The sequence below is a fragment of the Gopherus evgoodei genome, chromosome 3, assembly GCF_007399415.2.
Source record: "Gopherus evgoodei ecotype Sinaloan lineage chromosome 3, rGopEvg1_v1.p, whole genome shotgun sequence".
In the NCBI taxonomy this organism is placed as follows: Eukaryota; Metazoa; Chordata; order Testudines; family Testudinidae; genus Gopherus; species Gopherus evgoodei.
Window position 1 is genome coordinate 221,979,846 of NC_044324.1, and position 25,389 is coordinate 222,005,234.

General features: G+C 48.4%; 1 protein-coding gene across 2 annotated transcripts; it reads right to left on the bottom strand.

Moving 5' to 3' along the window:
• Window positions 1–892: 892 nt before the first annotated feature.
• On the bottom strand, window positions 893–25,028 carry RRP36 (ribosomal RNA processing 36). Of its 2 annotated transcripts, none has more exons than XM_030558181.1 (8): window positions 24,912–25,028; window positions 23,507–23,982; window positions 15,180–15,318; window positions 10,865–10,931; window positions 7,933–8,037; window positions 7,719–7,793; window positions 7,440–7,557; window positions 893–1,698 (listed from the first exon to the last, which is right to left on the bottom strand). In XM_030558181.1, the coding sequence occupies exons 2-8, from the start codon at window positions 23,949–23,951 to the stop codon at window positions 1,559–1,561; spliced, it is 1,089 nt and encodes a 362-aa protein (XP_030414041.1). In that variant the 5' UTR covers window positions 23,952–23,982; window positions 24,912–25,028; the 3' UTR covers window positions 893–1,558. The 2 variants fall into 2 exon arrangements, with proteins under 2 accessions (XP_030414041.1, XP_030414042.1); XM_030558182.1 differs by lacking the exon at window positions 24,912–25,028 and adding an exon at window positions 24,540–24,652.
• Window positions 25,029–25,389: the final 361 nt, after the last annotated feature.

Genomic DNA, 25,389 nt, shown 5'->3' on the forward strand with positions numbered 1-25,389 from the left:
TCCCCCCATGTACCCACACCAACCCTTCGCCACGCTGAAAGAGTGGGCCAGATCTCTGCGCCTGGCAGCACTGTTGGTGCAACCAACAGTGCTGCTCCAGCACCACATCTACCCCGGGGGGAGACCCAGCTGGCTGGCCAAGCAACCAGTGGCCTACGATGGAATTTCTATCTAGCAAATGCACACGGGCACTGCCTATGGAGAAGAGATGGTGCCACACTTAAGGAAATGGCCTGGGACCCAGGTTCTATCCAAGGCTCTGGGATGTAGGGCACGTGACTTATAGCACAACTGTAGGAGGTGGCACCTAATTTTTAACTTACATGAGATATGTAGTTTCAACAACATTAGTGATGCACAGAAAGCGGGAGGGGTTCTGAAGGTAACTGAAGCTGCCACAGAATCTCCACCATCCTGCACTCAAGTAACTGTGGAATGCAGGGGGAGTTTTCTGCAGGATTCAGGCCATAAAAACAGCCATACAGGGTCAAACCAATGATCATTCTAGCCTCGTATCCTGTCTCTGGCTGTGGCCCATGCGAAATGCTTCAGAGGCAATGAACAGAACAGGGTAATTATTGACTGATTCATCTCCTGTCATCCAGTCCTAGCTTCTGGCAGTCAGAGGTTTAGGGAGACACAGAGCATGAGGTTGCATCTTTGACCATCTTGGCTAACAGCCACTGATGGACCTATCCTCTGTCATGTAATCTAATTTTTTTTTAAGCCCAGTAATACTCTTGGTCTTCACAACATGCCCCCAAAACGAGTTCCACAGGTTGACTGTGCATTGGGTGAAGAACTTCCTTATGTTTGCTTTAAACCTGCTGCCTGTTAATTTCATTAGGTGACCCCTGGTTCATGTGTAAACAACACTTCCTTATTCACGTTCTCCACTCTATTCATGATTTTATAAGCTTGCTGTGGGGTGAGACTGTACTTGCAATTTTGCCGTAGCCTAGTTGATTTTTTCCACCCTGTAATAAGAGTTCCATTAGGATTTGTGACTTACCATTTTTCCCCTACTGGCTGAAGTTACATTAAGACAATGTGGTGGTGTTACAGAAGTCAACTATGACCACGGGAAACAGCACCAGCTCTGGGGTGCATAAGTAACGCAGGATCAATTGAGCACGATCAGCATGATTCTTCATTCTGTTTTTTCCCCTCGTGTCCCTGCAAAGCCCCCTCCAATTCTGCTGATTTTGTCTGCAAAGCAAAGGTGTACTTGTCTGATGCACAGAGCTCCCCTTAATGGACTCCCCTGCTGTATGGACACAGCTTTATAGATAAAGTTTGACCCTTATGGAAGACTCGAGGTGGCCTTGTGCAGGCCTGGGTCAGAACTTTATTCTGCTCAGACTCTGTCTAGATGAATGGACACAGTCCTTGGTCTCAATGCTAAAAAGAGATGCAGGACAGACTTGAGGCAGTCAGGAAGTGGGGCTGCTGGCTGTAGCCACAATCCACAGCCCAGCTCCCATCAGAAGAGGCTAAAATCCCACCAACCGATATCCATCACGCAAAGAGCTGGTTGCTGGCCCCACCCACCCAGAAGTCACATGTTCTTCCGGAAGGGCAGTCTGCGCTTGTCCTTAATGGCGTTCCTCTTCCTCTTCTTGCTTAGGAAGCTCTCCAGCTTCCCGCTCCCCTTCAGCACTTTGTACTTCTCAGCCAGCTCCAATTTCCACTTCTCAGCTGTGGAATGCCAAAGGACAAGGAGGCGTTTACTCCAAACCAGCACAACCATCTCAGGATCTGCTCCTGCTCTGCCCTATCCACCTGCAGCCCATTCCTTATCCCTGACTGATGGCTCCACCCGCTTGGCTTTCACATCCTTTGTGACAAAATGTTTCTTCCAGACAGCCCAGGATCCACCTACCCCATCATTTACACACAACAGTGCAGGACACATGCAAAATCCAGGAACAAGGTGCTGCCCCACTTGCCCACCACCCTCCTCCCACTGGTTTGGGCTTACACTGTTCACAGTAATACGACCATTATGCCCAGAGGCCCCAGCTGACACCAGGACCCCACTGTGCCAGGCACTGTACATACACAAACTAAAGGACTGGCCCTTCCCCAAAGAGCTCGCCATCTAAATAGATGACTACTAGTCCCATGGTACAGGTGGGGACTTGGGGCACAGCGAGATGAAAAGGGCAAGCAGTCAGTGACAGAGCTGAGCCAGATCTCCTGAATCCGTCAAGTGCCTCATCTATGCTCTCTGCCTTCCTCTCTCAGGCCTCTGGTGCAGGAACCATGAACGACATTTTTAAAGCACCTTATGTCCTATATTGACATGGAATGAGGTTCAGGCTCTTAAGTGTCTAGGTCACTTTGGAAGGGTTCACCCATTGGTCTTCCCCTGTCTAATGTGCTTAGCACAATGGGAATGCTAGGGAAGGCCAAAAGACAGTTACCTTTTTCTGTAACAACTGCTGTTCTTTGAGATGTGCTGCTCATGTTCATTCAACTTAGGTGTGTGCGCTCGCCACATGCACTGGTGCTGGAAGTTTTTCCCTCCGCAGTATCTGTAGGGCACCAGCTCTGGCGTCTCCTGGAGTGGCACACACATGCCACAGCATATAGGGCACCGCCGGCCCCCTCCACCCTCAGTTCCTTCTTGCCAGAAACTCTGACAACGGGAAAGGACGGCGGGTTGTGGAATGGACGTCAGCAACATCTCAAAACACACCAGTTACGGAAAACGGTAACTGTCTTTTCTTCTTTGAGTGATTGCTCATGTCCATTCAACATAGGTGACTTCAAGCAGTACCACTGGAGGCGGGTAAGGAGTTCATGGACATGAAGATTGCAATACAGCTCTGCCGAACCCAGCACTGTCCCTGGCCTGTGAACACGTGGACCGAGGACTATGTCGCAGCTCAACAGATGTCCTGGATCAGGAAGTATGCCAGGAAGGCTGTTGAGGATGCCTGCGCTCTGGTTGAGTGGGCTCTGATGATTGGCGGCAGTGGGGCCCCTGCTAGCTCATAACAAGCCCTTATGCAAGAGGTGATCCAGTTAGAAATCCTCTGCTTGGACACTGGGAGGCCCTTCGTCCTATCAGCTGTATAGATGAGAAGCTGAGTTGACTTTTGGAAAGGCTTTGTCCAATCTAGGTAGAAAGTCAGAGCCCTTCTTACGTCTAAAGCGTGAAGGCGCCTCTCCTCACTAGTCTCATGGGGCTTAGGGCAGAAGACCGGAAGGAAAATGTCCTGGTTGACCCACCTTGGGAAGGAAGGTTGGGTGGGGCTGGAGATGGACCTTGCTCTTATAAAAGACTGTGTAGATGGTTCCGAGTTCAGGTCTCACAGCTCGGAGACTCGCCTCACCGACATCACCATCACCAGGAAAGCTATCTTCCATGATAGGTGAGATGGGGAAGCACAAAGCCAAAGGCTCAAAGGGCGGGACTTTGAGCACGGACACAAACAAGTTGAGATCCCACTGAGGGACCAGGGACCGAACTTGAGGAAAAAGTCTCTCAAGACCTCTAAGGAACCTGACTGTCATATCATGGAAGAACACCATCTGCCCCCGGACAAGTGGATGAAAGGCAGAGATGGCCGCCAGATGCACCCTGATGGAGAAGTGTGCCAGGCCCTGATTCTTCAAATGAAGCAGGTAGTCTAAGATTGACTGCACTGAAGAATGCGAGGGGGAGATGCCCCATTTGGCTGCCCAGCAGGAGACCCTCATTCACTTTGCCAGGTAGGTCTGTCTAGTCGAGGGTTTTCTACTCCCCAGGACCTTCTGGATCCCTTCCAAACAGGTCCGTTCTTTGGGTTTCAGCCACGCAGCATCCACGCTATGAGGTGGAGAAACACAAGGTTGGGGTGCAAGAGGCGACAGTGGTCCGGTGACAGCAGGTCTGGTCGGTCCGGCAGGGGCCACGGGGGGGACTACTGCCAAGCTCAACAGCATGCCAACCAAATGTTGGCACGGCCACACTGGGGCAATCATGGTAACTTGGACCCTGTCTCTCTCGACTTTCACCAGGGCCCTGCTGAATAGCGGGATTGCCGGGGGGGGGGACACATCAGGCTTCCCGCCCAGGACAGGAGAAAGGCATCAGAGAGGGAGCCCTTGCCCAGACCCCATCTGGAGAAGAAGTGGTGGCACTTCCTGTTCTGCCTGGTGGCGAACAGATCCATTTGGGGAAATCCTCACCTTTGGAAGATTGCACAGGCTACCTCTGGGTGGATCATGCACTAGTGGTGAGAGAAGAAGTCCCTGCTTAGGTGATCTGCTAACATGTTCTTGACCCCCGGGAGGTAACATACTATTAACTGGATTCTGTGGTCGATGCAGAAGTCCCAGAGATGGAGTGCCTCTTGGCATAGGGCCGAGGATCGAGCTCCCCCAAGTCTGTTGATATAAAAAAATCGAGGCTGTGTTGTCCGTCAAGACTCTGACCACTCTGCCTGACAGGTGAGGAAGGAAGACCGCACATGCCCTGCAGACCGTCCTGAGCTCTTTGATGTTTGTGTGTAACGTCATCTCTTTTATCAGAGGGTAGCCGTGTTAGTCTGGATCTGTAAAAGCAGCAAAGAATCCTGTGGCACCTTATAGACTAACAGACGTTTTGGAGCATGAGCTTTCATGGGTGAATACCCACTTCTTCAGATGCACGCAGAAACATGCATCTGAGGAAGTGGGTATTCACCCATGAAAGCTCATGCTCCAAAACGTCTGTTAGTCTATAAGGTGCCACAGGATTCTTTGCTGCTTTGTCATCTCTTTTGGGGACCACGTATCCTGGGTCTGGAGGGTGCCAAGGTGCGCCCCCCAACCAAGGTCCAAGGTGTCCGAGACCAACTTGACCGAGTGGGAAGTGCTGTCGATGGGGACTCCTTCCATGACATTCCCAGGGTCAGACCACCATTAGAGTGAGGTGAGTATCGCTGCAGGAATGTTAACAACCTTTTCCAGATGGTGCCTGGACTGAAAGTAAATAGTTGCCAGCCACTGCTGCAGGGGTTGCATCTGGAGCCTGGCATGGCACACAACATACGCACACACCGTCACATGACCTAGGAGGCACGGGCAAACCCTGGCCATAGAAAGCAACCGAAGGACCACTGAACTAAGGACCCATTGCTCCAATGTTATAGACGCCCATACAGGGAGGAGGGAAGAAAGGCAGTTGTCAAACAGAGGGTGGAAGGATCTGGGGAACAGTGCAGTAGGTCGCCTTTGGGTGTACCCTCAAAATGGGTGCTTCCCTGTCGGCTTACTGCAGGTCGAGCCCGACTGGGATGTAGACGGGAGTTGGTGGCCAGGGCGCCTCTTGTAGCCCCTGGATTTTTTTAAGGGGAGGCTCCTGGCAAGGGTGGCTCCCTTGGCTCTGAGGCTGCTGTGGCTTAAGCAGTTTGTGGGAAGGGCAAGAGAGATACAGGTCCAGTGTTTTCAGGGTTGTAAGGGAATCTTCCAGACCACGGAGTTTTCTGTCTGTTCTGTGAACAGGGCGCACCTGTCGAAAGGGAGATCATGCATTGACTGCTGCGCCTCCAAGGAAAGACCAGAGAGGAGCAGCCAAGAAGCCCTACACAATGAGAGGGATGGGAGAGGGAGGTAGCCAGTCTCTCTAAAGCTCCAGATACCAAGGTCTGAGTGAACCCTCATGGGTATCACCTTGCCAGCCATAGAAACTGAGGCCATGGGGCGGGCTTCCATCGATGGAGTCTGCACTGTAGATATCGCAGCTTGTCCTGCAGCTAGAGAACCTCACTCTGAACCCAAGCTAGAGCCCGAGTGGTCGCTGCCCTGTGACCAAGACGGGGCTGAGTGGTGGAACTGTCCCCTTTGGTACCAGTCGCTCCTCCCAGAGCTGGATCTAGCTGACCTTGACTAGCGCTTGGATTGGGGCCTCAGTGACTGGCGCCACTCAGCAGCCCTGGTCTGGTGATCTGCACCTCACGCTTGACGAGCGGTACTGGGATGTGGAGCAGGATCGGGAACTAGAGCGGGCTTGTCATCGTAAAGATGCAGCCGCACGCAGTGATCTCACGCTGGGGAATCGGTGATAGCCCAGAGAATGGTACCGTCGGTCCCTCGACCTGACCCTGGAGAGGTACCAGTGCCGCGGAGGTTACGCGAGCCGCGCCTCGAGCCTCTCTGCCCTTGTTTGAGGTCTGGATGGGGCTGCAAAGCTTCTATCTATTGCGGTCAGAAGTGTGTTGGCTGCGAGAGGGCGACCGTTGGCGGGACGTCCCCCGCGACAGGGAGCGCTGCTGGAAAGGTGGAGACTGTGGTGATCCCGACGTGAGTTTACCCCGGGACCGGCACCCTGCAGGGGCCGGAGTGGGCAGCACCAGGAGGGACATAATCTCTTATGCTGCTTGCAGGGCCTCTGGCATGGATGGCACCCGGAGCTGACGAGGACCTTTGTTGCAATCCGGGATAGCTGGCAGGAAGCAGGCTGGGCTACACTGCTCGACCTCAGCTGGGGTCCAAGATCCACAAGGGGGTGAAGAGGTGCCCAAGACAGGGCCTTGGTCCACCCCAGACTTGTCCTTATCCTTGTGGGAAGCTGCACACCTTCCTTGCCCCATCTTCCCGGGCTTCTTGGCTGGAGCCATGGAAGGGGACTGGTGCCGGCTCACAGACGGTACCGGTGGGGCGCTGCGCACCGAGGTCATGGTGCTCGATGCTGAATCAGAGCGCTGCTCCAGCATTGAGGTAAGGGCAGACTCCATAAGGAGAGCTTTCAAGTGAATGTCATGCTCCTTCTTCGTCCTAGGCTTGATGGACTTGCAGATTCTGCATTTATCCCTAATGTGACCTTCGCCCAACCACCGTAAACAACTGTTACGTGGATCGCTAATGGACATGGGCCTTTTACAGCAATCACAGGGCTTAAAGCCTGGGGCCCAAGACATGCCCCATTCAGACCTACTAAGTCTGTAACAAACAAATAGGGAAACTAAAACGAGAGGGAAACTACATACAATAATATACAAAAGGTAAATGGATTTGAATGAGCGAGAAGCAACAGCGCTAGCTGAAGCGGCAACAGTTCCAGCACCGTCACTGACGGCAAGAAGGAACTGAGGGTGGAGGGGGCTGGCAGCTCCCTATATGCCACGGCATACACGCACCAGTCCAGGGGGCACCAGAGCCGGTCCCCTATGGATACTGCTGAGGGAAAAACTTCCAGCACCAGTGCATGTGGTGAGCGCACACACCTAAGTTGAATGGACATGAGGAAACACTCGAAGGAGAATGCTGCTTCTGCTCTTCTCTAATGGGGCTGCTGACAGATTTGTCCCCACCAGCGTAGGGGGATCTGGTGTGATGGCGATTTATTGAATGAGCGTTTTTCAATCTGCTTGTTAGTACTCTAGGTGCAGGGACCACACGTTAATAGCAAACTGTCAGCAACAGGTCCATTTCCTGGTATAAACAGAGCAGCAGCATCCTGAACTTACATTTCTTTAGGTAGAAGGGCTTCCTTCCCAGCTGGGCCTGCTCCCTCTGTGCTCTCTTCAAGGCCAGTTCCTTCTCTCTCTGCCTCTGCCGTTCCTTCTGAGCCTCCTCCTGTTGTGTCTGGGAAGAAACACAGGAACATGTCATGGACTGTCTAGGCCGTGCTCAGGGTAAACCTCTTGTCTCATTAGCCACACTGGAGTCTTGAATGTTGGCCAGTCTCAGCTGTCTCCCTCCCATGGGAGCAGTGACTGAAGCTGGTACCCAAGACACTAACTCACCATGCGCTTTAGGAGCTGCTGCAGTTTCTCCTGCTGCTCCACATTCCGGCTTTTCTTCAGCTGCTTCTGAACTATCTGCAGGAGAGAGCAATACCCAGTGAGTCCTGCTGCATGTCATTCTTCCCCTCTGAGGCCTGCATGATGGGGCCCTATGAAAGATACCTCACTGCAGCAGGCTTTTCTGCCCCAACACAAGCAAAAGACATAGTGTCACCTCTTTTTCCCTCTTCTTGAGGCCGTTCAGGAAACTGTACGTCTTCTCAAATATTTCTGGGTTGTACTCCCCAGACAGGTCATCAAAGCGTGGGTCTCTCTGCACCTGCATAGAATGGGGGGGGGGGGGAAGGGAAGCAGGGCAGAGGATTAGAACCAAGAGCAGAACTAATGCCTGAATGCAGCTTGGTTGTTCTCCCTAACTCAGCCTAGTCCTAGCTCCTGTATCTAGAGTCTTGTCGTACACTATTTAACATTTTCATCAGTGATCTGGAAAAAAACAAAAATCAACGATAAAGTTTGCAGATACAAAAATAAGTGAAGTGGTAAATAATGAAGCTGGCAGATCACTGTTACAAAGCAATCTGTATCACTTTATAAGCTGGGAACAAGCAAATGTGTATTTTAATATGGCCAAATGTAAAGTCATACATCTAGGAACAAAGAATGCAGGCCATACCTACAGGATGGGGGCCCCTAAAGTAGTGACTTTGAAAATGAGTTGGGGGTCATGGACAGAAAATCAGCTGTGGCAAACACAATCCTAGGATGAATCAGGCGAGGCATTTCCCATAGAGATAGAAAAGTATTAAATGTCATAGTACAAGGCACTGGTCGGACCTCGTTTGGAATTCTGGTCACCCACATTCAAGAAAGATTAATTCAAACTGTGGCAGGTGAGAAGAGCTACTAGGATGATTGGGAATAGGGGGCATGTCTTGTGAAAGGAGACAAAACAAAGGCTGATGGGATAGGGTTACCCTCTGTAAATATGTCAGGGAAGGTAAAGAGCTATTTAAGCTAAAAAAGGGTATTGGCACACACACAAATGGGAACAAACTAGCCATGAACAAGTTCAGGCTAGAAATAAGAAGATTTCTAACCATCAGTAGAGTGAGGTTCTGGAACAGCGTCCCAACAAGAACCAATGGGGCAAACTACTTAGTTAGATTTGAGAGAGCTAGACAAAGGGGGCTGCTTGTGATTTTGAGGGGCCAAGACTCGGCAGCCCTGGGGGGTCCCTTCTGATTTTTCTAAAATCCCATGCTTCAGGGCTTTAGCTGGTCACCTGCAGGAGGCAGGAAGAGATTTTTTTTCTACTCTCTTTTTTTCGGTCTTTTTGCCTCCTTCCCCTGCAGCATCAGAGAAGGCTACAGATGGAGATGGGACACTGGATGCAATGGGGTGGTGCTCTGAGGTGGCTCCAAGCATTCTCTCTCAGTTGCTTGGCTGCTTGATTCTTGCTCACATCCTCAGGGTCTAACTGATTGCGACACCTGTGGTCAGGAAGGAATCTTCCCCCAGCACAGACTGACCTTTGGGGGGTTTCACCTCTCTCTGCAGCACAGGGTGCGGGTCACTTGCCAGGACTATCTGGATGCATCTTATTTTCTTACCATTGCGGGCGCAACAGGCACTAGGGTACCTCAGACCCTCCTGTTCTCTGCCTGTGGCACCTAATAGTCTGGTCTCCTGTGGGCTGTAACACTCTGGTCTAATTTCAGTTGTTGGGTTTAGCATGGGGGTGCTTCACGGTGTAGGCGGCTTGTGATAGATGGGAGATCAGATGAGATGATGTGGTGGTCCCTTCTGGCCTTTAACTCTGAGCTCCCAGTGCAACACTGTGGCCAAAGGGGCTAATGCGATCCTGAGATGTATAAACCGGGGAATCCTGAGCAGGAGCAAAGAGGTTATTTTATCTCTGTGTTTGGCACTGGTGCGATCGATGCTGGACTCCTGTGTCCAGTTCTGGTGCCTACAGATCAAGGAGAATGTTGATAAACTGGAGAGGGGTCAGAGAAGAGCCACGAGAATGTTTAAAGGATTAAGCTTCTCTTTGTTAAACGAAATAGGCTCCAGAAGCTCAGTCTATTGTGTAAGGCAGGTTTTCTAACTCTTCAATCATTCTCGTGGCTCTTCTCTGACCCCTCTCCAATTTATCAACATCCTTCCTGAACTGTGGGCACTAGAACAGGACACAGGATTCCAGCAGCAGTCGCAGCAGTGCCAAATACAGAGATAAAATTACCTCTGCTTCCACTCAAGATTCCCATTTGTGCAACCCAGGATCCCATTAGCCCTTTTGGTCACTGCATCACACAGAACTCATATTCAGCTGACTACCCACCAGGATCCCCATATCTTTTTCAGAGTTGCAGCTTCCCAGGATACGGGGGGGTGGGTGGGGTGGAGTGTCTAAATATGCCCTACATTCTGTGTTCCTATGCATACATTAGCCATATTAACATGCATCGTTTGCTTGTGCCCAGTTTACCAGTGATCCAGATCACTCTGAATCAGTGACCTGTCCTCTTCATTATTTACAACTCCCCCAATTTCTGTGTCATCTGCAAACTTTATTAGTGGTGAGTTTGTGTTTTCTTCCAGGTCATTAATAAAGATTTTAAATAGCCTAGGGCCAAGAGCCAATCACTGTGGGACCCCACTAGAAACACAGCCACTTGATGATTCCCTGCTCACAATTACATCTTGAGACCTATCAGTCAGTCAGTTAGAGTCTCCATCACTGGCAATTTTAAAATCATGATTGGATGTTTTTCCAAATGACCAGCTCTAGTTCAAACAGGAACTCTTCCAGGGCAATCCTATGGCCTAATGCATGAGGTTAGATTATTTGATCACAGTGGTCCCTTCTGGCCTTGGAATCTATAAATCTAGGACTATCTGGAGCAGCACCATTTCCTCCATATAGCCATTGGTAGCACCAAACTCTCCTGTACTCACAAGGGGATGCTCCTCACAGCCTGCTCCTTGACTGCCTCAGAAGTCTGTGGGTCCATACCCTTCCCCCAGACCACCATCTGGGTCTCATTCCCTTCATCAGTCCATTTATGCTGTCTCTGCCACATGCATCTTGTGTCCCTCATCAGCCCCAAAAGGAACCGACTGCTGAACTGGGAAAGAGCACTTACCGTCTTTTTAACAGAGACCACTTGTCGTAGAAAGGAGACCGGTTTCTTGGCAGAAATCTCCAGTGGCCTGAGAGAAACACATACGTTAAAGAAAGGAAGGGACAGGACTGGCCGGGTCAGACTCTGATTGCTGACTGTTTGCTACCACTCAGCATAGAGAAAGACCACTGCTTCTCCAGTCACCCAGAACAATCAAAGAAAACTGGGGAGGTTTGCTTTGTGCAGTCCATTCACCACCTGCACCTCTCACATACACATGCCTTCAGACCACCATCCTCAGAGCCAGGGCAGGAGAACTCTCCACAGTATGTTTTCCAGGGCTTTGTCCAGGCTAGTTTTAAAATATTTCCTAAGTAATGGAGTTTCTATAGCTTCCCTAGGAACAATGTGAAATAATGTATTGCTCAATCACTTGACCGTCTCCTTTGCTTAATTTCATCCCATTATACTGACATAAACATGGCCCTTATACACACATTAAATAATCCCTCTCCCTCCCTGGTGTTCTTGGCCATCAAGTAACAACACTCTGTTCTCGGCCCAATACTATTCAATATCTGTCAATGAAGATTACAAAAATCACTGCTGGCAGAGTGATAAATAACAGAGACAGATAGATCAGCTCTACAAAGCTCAGCTCTACAAAGCTATCTGGATTACTTGGGCAGCTGGGCTCACTAGATCTTGCCTTTTTAATACAGCCAAATGCAAGGTCAGACATCTAGGAACCATGGGAATATGTCACGCTTACAGGATGAAGGTCTGTATCCTGTAAAGAGACTCTGAAAAGGATTTAGGGGCCATGGTGGAAACTGAACATGAACTCCCAGTGCGATGCCGTGGCTAAAAGTGCTGTCACAATCCTTGGATGGAAAACAGGGGAATACAGAGTAGAAGCAGGGAGTGGTAGTATTACCACTGATAAGACTGTTATTGGATACTGTGTCCAGTTCTGGAGTCCACACCTTAAACAATATGCTAGCAAATCAGAGAGGGTTCAGAAAAAAGCCAAAAGGATACATCAAAATCTGGAAAACCTGCCCTATAGTTACAAACTAAAGGAGCTCAATCTATTTCATTAAGAGGTGACTTGATCACAATCTGCAAGAACCTATATGGAAAGAAGATTTGATAGTATGGGGTTTCTTAACCCAGCAGACAAAGGCAGAACAAGAGCCAATAGCTGGAAACTGATGCTAGATAAATCCAGACTAGAAATAAGGTGCATTTTGAACAGTGAGGGTAAGCCACTACTGGAACAACTTACTAAGAGATGTGATAGAATCTTCATCACTTGAAGTCTTTCAAACAAGACAGAATGTCTTTCTAAAACAACATGTTTTAGATCAATCATAAGTCATGGGCCTGATGCAGAAATCATTGGGTGAGGTTCTCTGGCCTGTGCTAGACACGTCAGACTAGATCATCATAATGGTCCCTTTTTGTCTTAGCATTTATGAAAGTATTTGTAGACATGTGGTCCCTTAGCCATAGTTATTATTAATTTAAGCACACACAGCTATTATAATCAGTGTTCATGAATACATTCCTTCAGACTCATCATTTCTATTGCCTTTTTTCAAGATTCCCATCTTTCTAATAATGAAGTGCCTAGAACTATATTAGATATTCTAAATCCCACCAGAACTGTACAGAGAGGACCACTGCCTCCCTCACAGTATAACTGGATTTGAAAAAGAATTAGATACATTCATGGAGGATAGCTCGATCAATAGCTATTAGCCAAGATGGTCAGAGATGCAATCCCATGCTCTGGGTATCCATAATTCTCTGCCTGGCAGAAACTGGGACTGGACAACAGGCAGATCACTCAATAAATTGTTTTATTCTGTTCATTCCCTCTGACACATCTGGCACCTATGTCAGATTACAGGATACTGGGCTGCTAGGACCACTATGGCCATTCTTATATTCTCCCTGCTACTCACGTTTGTGCATGCAGTCCAAAACCACACTGGCTAATTTTGCTGCCATATCATGTTAAAGAGTCATGTCTCATTAGGCATGCATTATCGCCCCAACACATTTTCCTCATTACTGCTTACCAGGGATTTTGGATTATCTTCTCCAAAATCAATCACATTTTGTTGTTTTCTGACAGTTTTTCAAATCACCTTTGCTCCCTCTGTATCACTTCTGTCCTCAATGGTATTTGAGGTTCCCCCCAATTCAGTATCATCAGCAAGCGACATGAGTGCTGTTTAGTCTTTCCTAAGATGTTTGTAAATTAGACTGGACATAGCTCAATCCCAGCAGCATCTCTCACTGGACAGCTCCCCTCAATGTCATATATTGCCATGTACCATTATCCTTTGACAGATATCTGAAGAGTGTAAACAATCTGTGCATGCCACAGTAAGGTCAGTTTTTGAGACACTGCATCAAATGCTTTCCTGAAATCCAAATATGACAGCCTTCAGCAGTGAAACTAACGAGTCAGGTCAATTTGGCTTTGCTGCAGCTCAGACAGTACTTTCTCCCAAAAAGCAGAGGCAGGATTTGGAGCTATTCACAAGAAAAGAGGATGCAAATAATGGGAGATGCATGAAGAAAAGAGTAGCAGCCCCTGCAGCCCTGGACAATCAGGAGGCTTACAGGCATGTCGGGGTGGGGAGAGAGGAGAGAGAGTAAATGATCTCCCTGCCGGAAAAGAGAAGGACACCTCCCATCTGGCAGCTATCAAATTCAGAAATTTCCTAGCCATAGGCAATACAAGAGAGGAAGTCCCCAAGCACAGTCCCATGACAGTACCCTGCTAGGAGCACCAGCAATATCCCCACATCCAGCAGCTTTGCTCCTCACCATGGTGTTGCCCCAGCAGCTCCCTGGAGACCCCCACCCTTTCTTCTACTACACTTTTTCAAGCCCTGCTCAGTGCATTTCTTTGTATTTCCATGACAGGTGATTTGGCAGGGGCTGCTGACCTTTGAACAAGTGCCCAGCACTTCATTCTACAGTGCTCCACTGAAGTCAACAGAACTCTCATGGATTTCCCTGGCAGACCTTTTAGGAAGGTTCCTTTCAAAACACAAACATACCAAAGGACTTTAGCAGCTTGGGGGCTTTTGTATGAAGCATTCCTCAAAAGGCTTTGGAACATTAGCAATAACTAGAGATAAATACCCCATAATAGCAGAGGCACAGATGTTTTATGAGGCATACTCGATTGTCTGTAAAGCTCCAAGATCCTCAGGTAGAAGGCAAAACAGAAATACAAAATATTCTCACCATCTCCTGTAAGGGGGAAGAGAGGTTTTCATCTGAGGTTTAGAACTAGATGAAAGAATGCTGATGAATGTCCTAGCAGCCCAGTATCCTGTAATCTGACATAGGTGCCAGATGTTTCAGAGGGAATGAACAGAATAAAGCAATTTATCGAGTGATCTGCCCGTTGTCCAGTCCCAGTTTCTGGCAGAGTGGGGAAGCAGTCTGTTTGAATCACCTCGGATAGGATACTTACTCGGACTGAAAACTGGCTTCAGGACCACAAATCGAGGGTAATGACACATGGCAATGAATAAAACTGGGGAGAGGTGTCTGGTGAGGGACTGTAGCAATCTGTTTAGGTCTTGTATTACTTCATATCTCCATTAATCACCACACTGATGACACCCCAGAATATATTCAGCTAGGAGGAGCTGTGAACACCAGTGCTGACAAATATGGACAGAAATTAACAAGAGGAAATTCAACTCAGAAAAATGCAGCTGTGAGAGGCTGCAGAGAGGAAAAAGCAATTTTGGGCTACATCCGGCCATGGAACAGGAAGGATGGCTCCTCTTCAGATAGCTCTAACTGTACTTCAAATAATGTGCTCAGCTGTGGGTACCTCGTTACCAGAAAGATATTGGCAAGCTGGAAGGAGTTCAGAAAACAGTAAGAAGAATGGTTCAGTGACTGGAGGGACTAAGTTAAGATTTAAAGACAACTATTGACAGCTCAGAAGAGACAACAAAAAGTGTGCATGGGAAGTGTTAAAAGCATCTCTCAATCTGAGGGGCTGCAAAGCACCTGTAGTAAGGATAGCAGAGAGGAAGGCAGGACGAGTGTCTCAGCAGGAAGTGTTGGTTATGAACTAAGTGCTGTCCTGACAAACGCTTTTGCTGAGTTCAAAGTCATGGCTGGCAAAGGGATGGACCATTCCCTAAGGAAACATTATGGCAAAGGATCTCTTTTGTGTGTGCCATGCTAGAGGGTCTGATCCACCCGCCTGGCACAAAAGACACTCCGAAGATCCCAGGCAGCATATACATACACTTCTGTCTGCAGAGAAAGGGCTCTGGAACACCTTTACCCTTGTTTGCTGGGACGTTGCTTTGTCCTAGGTTTTGTATGGTTCAATGGCTTCTTCCCACTAGTCATCTGCTGATACGCTTTGGTTCCAACACTGTTCCGCAGCTGCAGCAGTTCCTCGAAAGACATTAAGGACAGTTCTGGGAAAGAAAAAACAAAAAAGAGACACTCACAGCCAGACACACACTTCTGCCCTCACACCCTCTGTACAAGGGATACAGGGGCAGCTGCAGTGCCTCCACTCACAAAACACTTCCGCCCCCAGGCACAGGGACAGCCAGCAAGTCAGACTGTCTTTCTTGGGTTTCTCCCTCACAACCACTTCATGAAGCAATACCATTCTCTCCCAATGCACAGACTGCGAAGACTCCCTCCTTAGCTTCTCCCTGCCAGATCATTAGAGGGCCCAGGAGGCCACTCCAAGGTTTTCACCTGGTCACCAAAGCACACAAGAGGCATTCAGACTCTGCCAGTGGGCTCCATACTAACTACATTGCCAGCCTCTGACATGTCACCACCCCATCCTGACCCTGGCTGCAGTGAGACTCCCCAAATCCTAGTCCTCTCCTTGCTCAGGGTTACACTCAGTTCATTTCTCATACTGCCCTGGAGTCTTTTTACACAGGAAATCACTTATCTTTGCATCCAAAGATTGCTCAGAAGGGTTAGGGAAAAGCTGTCAAGTTCATTTCATCTCAAAGTCATAGAGTTTAAGGCCAGAAAGGACCAATACATAACCTAGTCTGACCTCCTGTCTATCACAGCCCACCAGACACCACTCAGTCACCCCCATACCAAGCCCAGAACTGCTCCCTATTGCACATTTTCTAGAGCTTCTTCTTCTATAGGTTTAAGTGTCCCAGCTGATGTAGCCTCACAATATTCCAGACCAGGGGTCAGCAGCCTTTCAGAAGTGGTGTGCCGAGTCTTCATTTATCCACTCTAATTTAAGGTTTCAAGTGCCAGTAATACATTTTAACGTTTTTAGAAGGTCTCTTTCTATAAGTCTATAATATATAACTAAACTATTTTTGTATGTAAAATAAATAAGGTTTTTAAAATGTTTAAGAAGCTTCATTTACAATTAAATTAAAATGCAGAGCCCCCTAGACCGGTGGCTAGGACCTGGGCAGTGTGAGTGCCACTGAAAATCAGTTCGCATGCTGCCTTTGGCACACGTGCCATAGGTTGCCTACCCCTGTTTCAGAAGCTAACACACTGCATTGAGAAGTTTGTTCTGAGACTCAGCACTAATGTCCCCTTTCTTTTAGGGATATAACAGGAACACTGGTTTATTTAAAAAAAAAAAAATAATAAAAATCATGATTTCAGGTACTACCCCTACCAGATACCCACTCTGTGTTTTTACAAACACATTTTCTATTTTATAACATGTTTCTCTCTCCCCCACAGTTCCCACACAAACAAGAGAAACTGCAAAAATGGCTGCTGTGCAGGCAAATGTACACGGTATGGAAACAAAACCAAGAGAAACACAAATCTCTCTAGTATCCTTCACTGGCAGTGATTTTACTTGCAACTACAGACAAAGTAGATGGTGCCTGTTAGCCCATTACTTCCAGTTACATCCCAAATGGTTCCTCTTCTTCCTGTTTATACCTTTAAAATAGTCAAGACATTTACCCTTCCCTTAGTAGTGCTACACTATACAGCCCCTTGAATTACTCATGATATTAAGTGTCTGGAACTAACACAATATTCCTGATATCATCTGGCCAGTGCAATCACCTTCCTGCACATGACACATGCAGCCCAAACAGTACACTACATGCTCAGATTGTCACATTGGATCAGACCATTGGTCCATCAAGTCAGTTATCCTGCCCTTGGCAACCACCAATACCTTCTGCTTCAGAAAGGAAAAACAAACAAACAAACAAAAAACTTAAAGCTGGTCAACTGCATGCCAATTCCTGACTGACCCCATTAACAGAGGACGTCCTGAAGCAGAAGATTCAATTACTTTTAAGTGTCTTTATTGAAGTAGAATTTCTTTACCTATGTCATAGTTTAGGGCAACTGCTCACGTATTCCCCCATCATAATCCAGCAAGGGCATCCACTCCAGGCTCTCAGCCCCTCAGCAGTCACTTCCCTTGGGCAGAAACCCACATCTCTTCCTCTCCTAACCAGGAGTTTTCCAGGTTGCACAGGAGTTCCCAGGAAGTCAGACTTCCTACTTTGCTTTCTCCTCAAAAGCTATAAACTGTGTAATCCCCCAGTTATAACGTACCACGCAGTAGAGCCCTGCAGTGGGACTGGGAGATGCACCAGGATATAATGGGTCTTCTCAGACAGCAAACAAATGCTGCAGACCCTGTCCAACCTACTTGTCCAAACCTGCTAGCAGCACCCCTCCCCCCAGCATTCCACATGACATCATGGGCCGCACCATGCCGGGAGGCTGCAAGAAAAACCACAGATTCACATCCAGTGAACAGTGAGAAACATGGCAGGTGAATGAGTAGCCACAATGAACTACATTTGTGCACTGAAATGGACAGAAATGTTTGCTGCCTTTCCAATTTAATAGTTCCATTCCATTAATTTATGTTTAAAGTTTATACTGCATTGCCTGTTTTTTTCTGCCCTGATTAGGCCACTCAATACACTTCTATATTTTTAAATTAAATAATGATCTTTATTAGTTCACAACACATCACTGAATGCACAGTGGTACTTAAAGCACATGGTACTTATAAACATGCAGTCATTTAGAAATGTACGACAAGCATCTCTTAATTCACAGCTTCAGTGCACACACAGTTCCGTATGGACAGCAAACACTACACAATTCCTAGCAGCACCCAACGCTTCAGCCCCACATAACAGTCCAGTACAGAACGCTAATGTGGCTGACCATTAACATGTCAAAGCCTCCCGCAACCACATACTTCCACACTGAACTTTCATAAGAGCACTTGTGTCTGGCTGTTCAAACTTCGACAGCCACTCCACCTCAGCCCTTCACCCTGCTGGCAGCTTCTCCACCTTTGCACCACAGGTATTACGCAGGACACAACAGGCAGCTATAGCCACTGCATATTTTTTTTCTCACAGAAGTCCAATCTAGTGAGCAAACAAATCCCTGCATCCTTTCAGTCTACCAAACGTACATTTATCAGTCATTCTGCACCTGCTCAGCCAATTGCTGAATCTTTCTTTGGTGCTGTTGAGGTGGCCAGTGTACGGCTTCTGAGCCAGGGAGTAAGTCAGACCTGGGCAAACTATGGCCCGCGGGACTATCCTACCTGGCCCCTGAGCTCCCGGCCAGGGAGCCAAGTCCCCGGCACCTCCCCCGCTGTCCCCTCTTCCCTGTAGCTGGGCCGCGCTCTGGCCTGCCGCTCCCACTGGGTACTGTGGGGAGCACAGCTGGCTCTGGCCAGGTGTCACGGTTGAGAGCTCCTGCTGCTGATAAGGGGGTGGGGGGGCTGGGTAAGGGAGTGGGAGAGTCCTGGGGGGCAGTCAGGGAGAAGGGGGTGGTTGGATGGGGCGGAGGTTCTGAGGGGGTGGTCAGGGGATGGGGAACAGGGAGGGTTGGGAGTAAGAGTCCCAGGGAGCCTGTTGGGAGGAGTATATGGATAGGGGTCAGGAGGGCAGTAAGGGTCAGGGGGAATTGGATAAGAGGGTGGGATCCCAAGGGGCAGTTAGGGTCCTGGGAGGGGGTGGTCAGGGGATAAGGAGCAGATGGTGATTGGATAGGGGGTGGGAGTCCCGGGGGGCGCTGTCAGGGGGCAGGGGTGTGGATAGGGATCGGGGAAGTCAGGGGACAGGAGGTTGGATGGGGGCAGGAGTCCCACGAGGGGACGGTTGGGGGACAAGGGGGGTTTGGATGGGTTGGGGGTTCTGAGGAGGGCAGTCAGGAGGCAGGAAGTGGGAGGGAGTGGATAGGGGGCAAGGGCCAGGCTGTTTGGGGAGGCACAGCCTTCCCTACCTGGCCCTCTATACAGTTGCGCAACCCTGATATGGCCCTTGGGCCAAAAAGTTTGTCTATCCCTGGAGTAAGTGGTGGGCTTGGAACCCCAAAATCACTACTGGCATTTCCATATTGTCAATAGTAGTCTGATGGTTGGGAAAGAATCCTGCTGCTTGTAGCTTTCTGAACAATCCTGTGTTCTTAAAGATGTCAGGGGCATGCACCTTCTCCGATCAGCCCATATGGATATCGGTGAAGTGTCCCTAGTGATCCACTAACATTTGCATAACCACAGGAAAGTAGGTCTTTCTGTTGACATACTCTGTGGCAAGGAGGGCTGGGGCCAAAATAGGAATGAGCATGCCGTCTTTCATCCTACTGCAGTTTGGGAACCCCCTTGCTAAAAAGCCATCCACTACGTCCTGTCCATTGCACAGCGTCATTGTCCTGCATGGCAAGAGATTAATGGCCCTACAAACTTGCAAGACTCTGGCCCGCACTGTGGGTTTCAAACTCCAGAATGATTTCCTGCAGACCAGTAAGCAATCTGGCCTTGCAAGCTTCCAGAATGTGATCACCACTTGCTTCTCAACTGTCAGTATAGCTTTCATTCTGATGTCACTGCACTGGACGGCTGGGGCAACCATGGGACACAGATCCAGGAATGTGGCCTTTTGCATCCAAAGGTTTTATAGCCATTGCTCGTCACCCCAATCCTGCATTACAATGCAATCTCACCAGTTAGTACTTGTTCCTTGGACCCAGAAGCAGCACTCCACCATCTGCAGCTGTTCTGTGACAACTACCACCTTGAATTGTTTTTCACTATGTCCCTTAGCAATCTGCCCTCAAAGGAATGGCCTCATTATCCAGGAGCAATACCCAAGTTAGAAGCCAACAACAACACACAGGAAAGGTGAAGTTGCTGGGAAAGGTGAAGGTTCTGGGATTCCTAGCAGGGTATAAATGGGTTTCTAGAAAATAATTATACACATTCCTGGAGGGTAGTTTCATCAGTGGCTATTAGCCAAGATGGTCAGGGATACAATCCCATGCTCCAGGTGTCCCTAAATCTCTGATTTATAAAAGCTGGAACTGGAAGACACTATATGGATCACTCGATATATTTTCCTGTTCTGTTCACTCCCACCAGCCACTGTTGGAAGTCTCACCCAGTATGGCCATTCTTCTTATGAGTGACCATAACTCTATAAAGTTCATAAACACTCTGTTGTGTTCTGTGCACTCAAGTACCACAGAGCCTTTTTAAGTTGTTACTTCTCATATCTAACCATCACTACAGTTCTATCACACCAGTTCTTCTATCACCTCAGCACTTTACAAATTCTAGGACACCTGACAATCTGCCTCTCCCCTACCCAAGAAGGTGTTTTCAGTATTTGTTGTATTTCAGTGGCTTTGGTTTTGGGAGGTTAGGTGAAAGAAGTGGATTTAACATTTCAGTTGGAAGGTGAGAGATGAAGTGGTCATTCTGATTTGTGGCTACTTGTTCACTAACTCCCCTAAATATGTTGGCATCACTGCTTTCCAGCTTTCTGCCTTGCACTGAACATGTTTCATATTTCTTTTATTTTGGCCACCTTTCTAATCTCTCTAGAGCCCTCTCTATTATTTATCTTCATTATATTCATACCACCTCCTAGTTCAATATCATCTGAATTTCATTTATGTGCTCTCCTTCCTTCCTTCAGATCCATTAATAAATATGCTTAATAAAACCTAACACCTGTCCCTGCAGAACTCATTAAACACCTCCCTAACTCAACATGTTACTATTTACAATTAAGGTTTGTGGTGAATCAGCTAGGTTTTAATCCATGCAAGAGCGTCGGACCTTATCCAATGTCATTTTTTAGGGGTTGATTTCATAAGGATGCAAATCCTATAATTGTGCATTCAGGCAGACACTCAGACGCATGGGAGTAACTCAGATGCAAATTTAAGCAGCTGCTTTAGAAAATTTGGTTCTGAATCAAAGGCTTTACAAATATCAGATATCACATCTGTATCATTCCTACTGCCCACTAATTTCATAAATAAAAAAAAGTTTGTCGGGCATTATTTTTTCTTTATAAATCTCCATGCTGCTTCTTGCTCAGAGCTCTATGATACCCTGAATCAGGGGTGTCAAACATTCTGTGAGAGAGGCTAATTCCATTTTTACTTGTTGGCAGGGATATAAATTTAAGACTAAATATTATCCTCACTTCACAGTGAGAATTCTGCTGATCTAGAATCATGCTAGAATCATGGTCATCTAGTGACTTCCTGCCAAGATGCAGAACTTGGTGCAGACATGAAGAGTAGAATTTCGCTTTTGTCATATGTGAACTTAGTTATCTATATTTGTTGCCTACTTGGTTCTTATTGTTGCATTCCGCATCACTCAGAAGAAAATATGTTTATCTTTAGTACCAATACTCTTGCCTTCCCCACCTTCCTTCCTAATTCCTCTTTTCTCTTTCTTTATGTCCCTTCTGCCTTCTACATCTTCTTCCCTGCAGCACAATTCCATAACCTCACTGGCTTTGCTCCCCTCCTATTGTCTTCATTGCATCTACTAAAATGATCAGTAACAAAACAGTTAATGCTGACTTTTCATAGGTTCGGAGATTCCAAGGCCAGAAGGGACCGTTAGGATCATATAGTCTGATCTCCTGTATAACACAAGCCATAGAACTCCCCCAAAATAATTCCTAGAGCAGATCTTATAGAGTCTTATCATCAAGCTTTAGTGTTAACACTCCGATTAAATAAATGGGCAGCAGAGAAGTTCACAAATCACAAAGCTACTGTTTCAGGCTCAGGAAGACAAAACTGCATCTGCTTACCCTTGATTCACATTTGGAAGGTTATCATCAAAACTGAGCAGGCTCCAAGCTCTCTTTTGTTTTGTTTTGTTTTAATTAAAACTTATTCTTCACAGTCTAAATATACCATGCCGCCCCAAGTACATCAAGGGGGCTCTGTGTTTGACACCAGTGAACCACATGTTTTACAGGTTATTTTCCTTTACTATTTGTCCCATTATTTCACTCAAGACTTAAAGGAGCCCTTTTGAAGGCTGAGATCATATTTGCATACACTACCCCAATCCTTTGGAACCCTCCTAATTTTCGCAGTTCATTAGCTAAGCTACATCAGAAGACTTTACATACATCAGCTACAGTTTTCAGGCACTTGGTGGGAGAACCTCGGCTGCTGTCCCATGTCCTTGACAAACTGAATGCTTAACTTTCTTCACACGAAAATTAAATAAATGCAGAAATCTTTGGGGTTTTCATTCTACAGATTTATGAGTTCTACTTAAAGAGCTCAGACAAAATCATGAGCCATCCCCCCATCCCAAATTCAACTCATGAGGTTGGTGTGGGTGGGGAGGAAAGACGAATAGTTAATTAGGAGCTCACACATTGCACACGACTATCAAACTACTTATTAGTTCAGCTCCAATCCATCCTCAGGTCAACATAGTAACATTCTCTACAAGACTCTCCAAGGCAGTGGCTCACAAACTTTTTACTGGTGACCCCCTTTCACATAGCAAGTCTCTGAGTGCAACCCCTCTTATATATTTAAAAGTGTTTTTAATTTATTTAACACCATTATAAATGCTGGAGACAAAGCAGGGTTTGGGGTGGAGGCTGACAGCTCACGACCCCCCATGTAGTAACCTTGCAGCCCTGAGGGGTCCCGACCCCTAGTTTGAGAACCCCTGCTCCAAGGTTTTGTCCAGTTTTAAGTGACTCAGATAATAAGTTTTCCAATATTTCTCTTAGGCTACATCCTTAAAGATTCTACACCATTAGGACACAGGTCATGTTATCCAGCCTAAGGGTTTATCCATTCTACAGATTTTTACCAAGTTTATAACCAGGTTGTAACAGTTTACTCCACATACAAGGTTCCAAACCAGGTGGGTTTCACCCCACTGGTGAGCAGAGCTGTAACGTGCCTGTCAGGCTATAATTGGGTTGTAACAAGAAGTATCTACTATAGACAGGCTGGTCTGACCAGCTCTGTGCAACTGGATTAGCCAGTCATCCTATTTCCCAGGTCTCTGTTCCCAAGGACATCTCAATATACCACACAGCAACTGAAAACACATCCACATCCTCTACCCAGGCACCAGTCGGTGAAGCAGCATGAAACGCATGTACCTGGCAGGGTTCAAAGCGTCAACAGGGTAATATTAAATTATACCAACAAAAATATAGCTGTGTGAATGCCCTGAACCATGGTAGCAGTACTTGTGAGACAGGAGCACGTCAAAGAGAAAAGCAGGAGTCAGCATGGAAAGAAGATCTCAGAACCGCTGATGGGTCCCACTGAAACACAGTTTATTAAACACTTCCTATTATCAGTGTTTACCTCTCTTTATATCACTCTCTGGGGTAGTTTTGCATTTTGAGATGTCTTTTCCCCTAGCACATGGCTCTTCATCACTGCTGCCAGAGGTTCCACTACCTGTCTTGTCATCATCATCCCCTGAGAAATCCTCTAAATCACTACTGCCATCGCTGTCCTCGGAGTCCTCACTGACAGCTCCCTGGTAAGCAGCACGCTCTCCTTGCAGGAGCCGAGGCTTTTTAGCGTCATGATTGCACTCCCCAGAAATGCCTGCTATGCCACTTGAACTCTGCTTCTGAGCAGTGACAAGCTTAGCATCAAGGACGGTGTCTTGAGCACTTTCTTCCACAGTCTCTGTGGCTGGTACTTTCCTTTTGCCTTGCATCCCTCGAGATACTCCTTTGGAAAAGGAGGAAACATTCTTTCTGGGGTTGTTCCCGGGCCTGTCCTGGCGTGGCCACATCATGAGGCTTTCACTGCTTCCACACAGCCTCCAGCTGCAATAAACAATCAGTTGTACATAAGAGCAGCCATACTGCGTAAGACCAAAGGTCCATCTAGCCCAGTATCCTGTCTTCCGACAGTGGCCAACGCCATGTACCCCAGAAGGGATGAACAGAACAGGGAATCATCAAGGGACCAATCCCCAACCCCCCTCACCTAATCCCAGCATCTGGCAAACAGAGGCTAGGGACACCATCCCTGCCCATCCCGGCTAATAGCCATCGATGGACCTGTCCTCCATGAACTTATCCAGTTCTTTTTTGAACCCTGTTATAGTCGCAACATCCTCTGGGAAAGTGTTCCCCAGACTGACTGTGCGGTGTGTGAAGAAACGCTTCCTTTTGTTTGTTTTAAATCTGCTGCCTATTAATGTCATTTGGTGACCCCTAGTTCTTGTGTTACGAGGTGTAAATAACACTTCCTCATTTACTTTCTCCACACCCGGCATGGTTTTATAGACCTCCATCATATCCCCCCGTTAGTCGCCTCTTTTCCAAGCTGAGCAGTCTCAGTCTTATTAATCTCTCCGCATATGGCAGCCGTTCCATACCCCTACTCATTTCTGCTGCCCTTTTCCAATTCCGAGAGATCTCTCAGCGCTGGGGCGCCCACCCCCGCAGGCAGGGTCCGAGCTGTGGCTGCGCCATGGATGTACACGGGGCCATACGATATTTTCTGGCTTATTATCTGGTCCTTTCTCAAGGCAGCTTGGCCAACAGCCCCCCGGCTCGGCGCAGGGGCCGGCCCGTGGCGTGCGGGAGAAGCGCGCTCAGGGGCGGCACGAGCGCTCCAGCCATCGGGGCGGGACGGGGGGGGGGAGCTCGTTCTCAGCCCAGTGGCCCCAGCCCGGCCTCGAGCCGCGGCTCCCGGAGGCTCCTCCCCCCTGACCCGCGCGGGGGCGGGGACCGCAGCCCAAACTCACCCCAGGAGGCTCCCGAACGCCCGGCAACTCCGCACGCTAACCAGGCTCCACGCGGCCGGACCAGGCCCCGCCCCGCCTCCAGGCAACCGGCACCGGCACTGCGTCACAGAGGGCGGAGAGCGAGACGGCTGGGCGCACGCGCGGGCAGGAGCGAGGCGCGTAGTGGCGGATAGGGCGCGCGCGCGGGCAGGAGCAAGGCGCGTAGTGGCGGATAGGGCGGGGAGGGCGCGCGCGCGCATGCGCCGAAGGGCAGGTCGGGGGTGAAAGGGGACGCAGCGTTTGGCGGGAGAGGCGCGAGGCAGCCGCGCGCGCTGCTAGGCCCCGTACTGAGGCGAGGCGCGTTGTGAGGCGCCCGTAGCGGTCCCCTCAGGCCCGTCCCTTCCCCCCTCACACACAGCCACGCACAGGCCAGCATCTCAGGCTTTATTCACAGCTCTGGGCTCCGCCTACAGACCCAGCAGCACCTCCCCGGCGCTGC

Bases quoted from the DNA above. Each gene is read 5' to 3' on its own strand.
- RRP36 (XM_030558181.1), bottom strand. From the start codon at position 23,951: ATGATGTGGCCACGCCAGGACAGGCCCGGGAACAACCCCAGAAAGAAT. The intron at 10,932-15,179 runs GTAAAGGTGTTC...TGTTTCTCTCAG, and splicing joins CAACGTCCCAGCAAACAAGG to GCCACTGGAGATTTCTGCCA. The intron at 7,794-7,932 runs GTGACACTATGT...TCTCTCCTGCAG, and splicing joins TCAAGAAGAGGGAAAAAGAG to ATAGTTCAGAAGCAGCTGAA.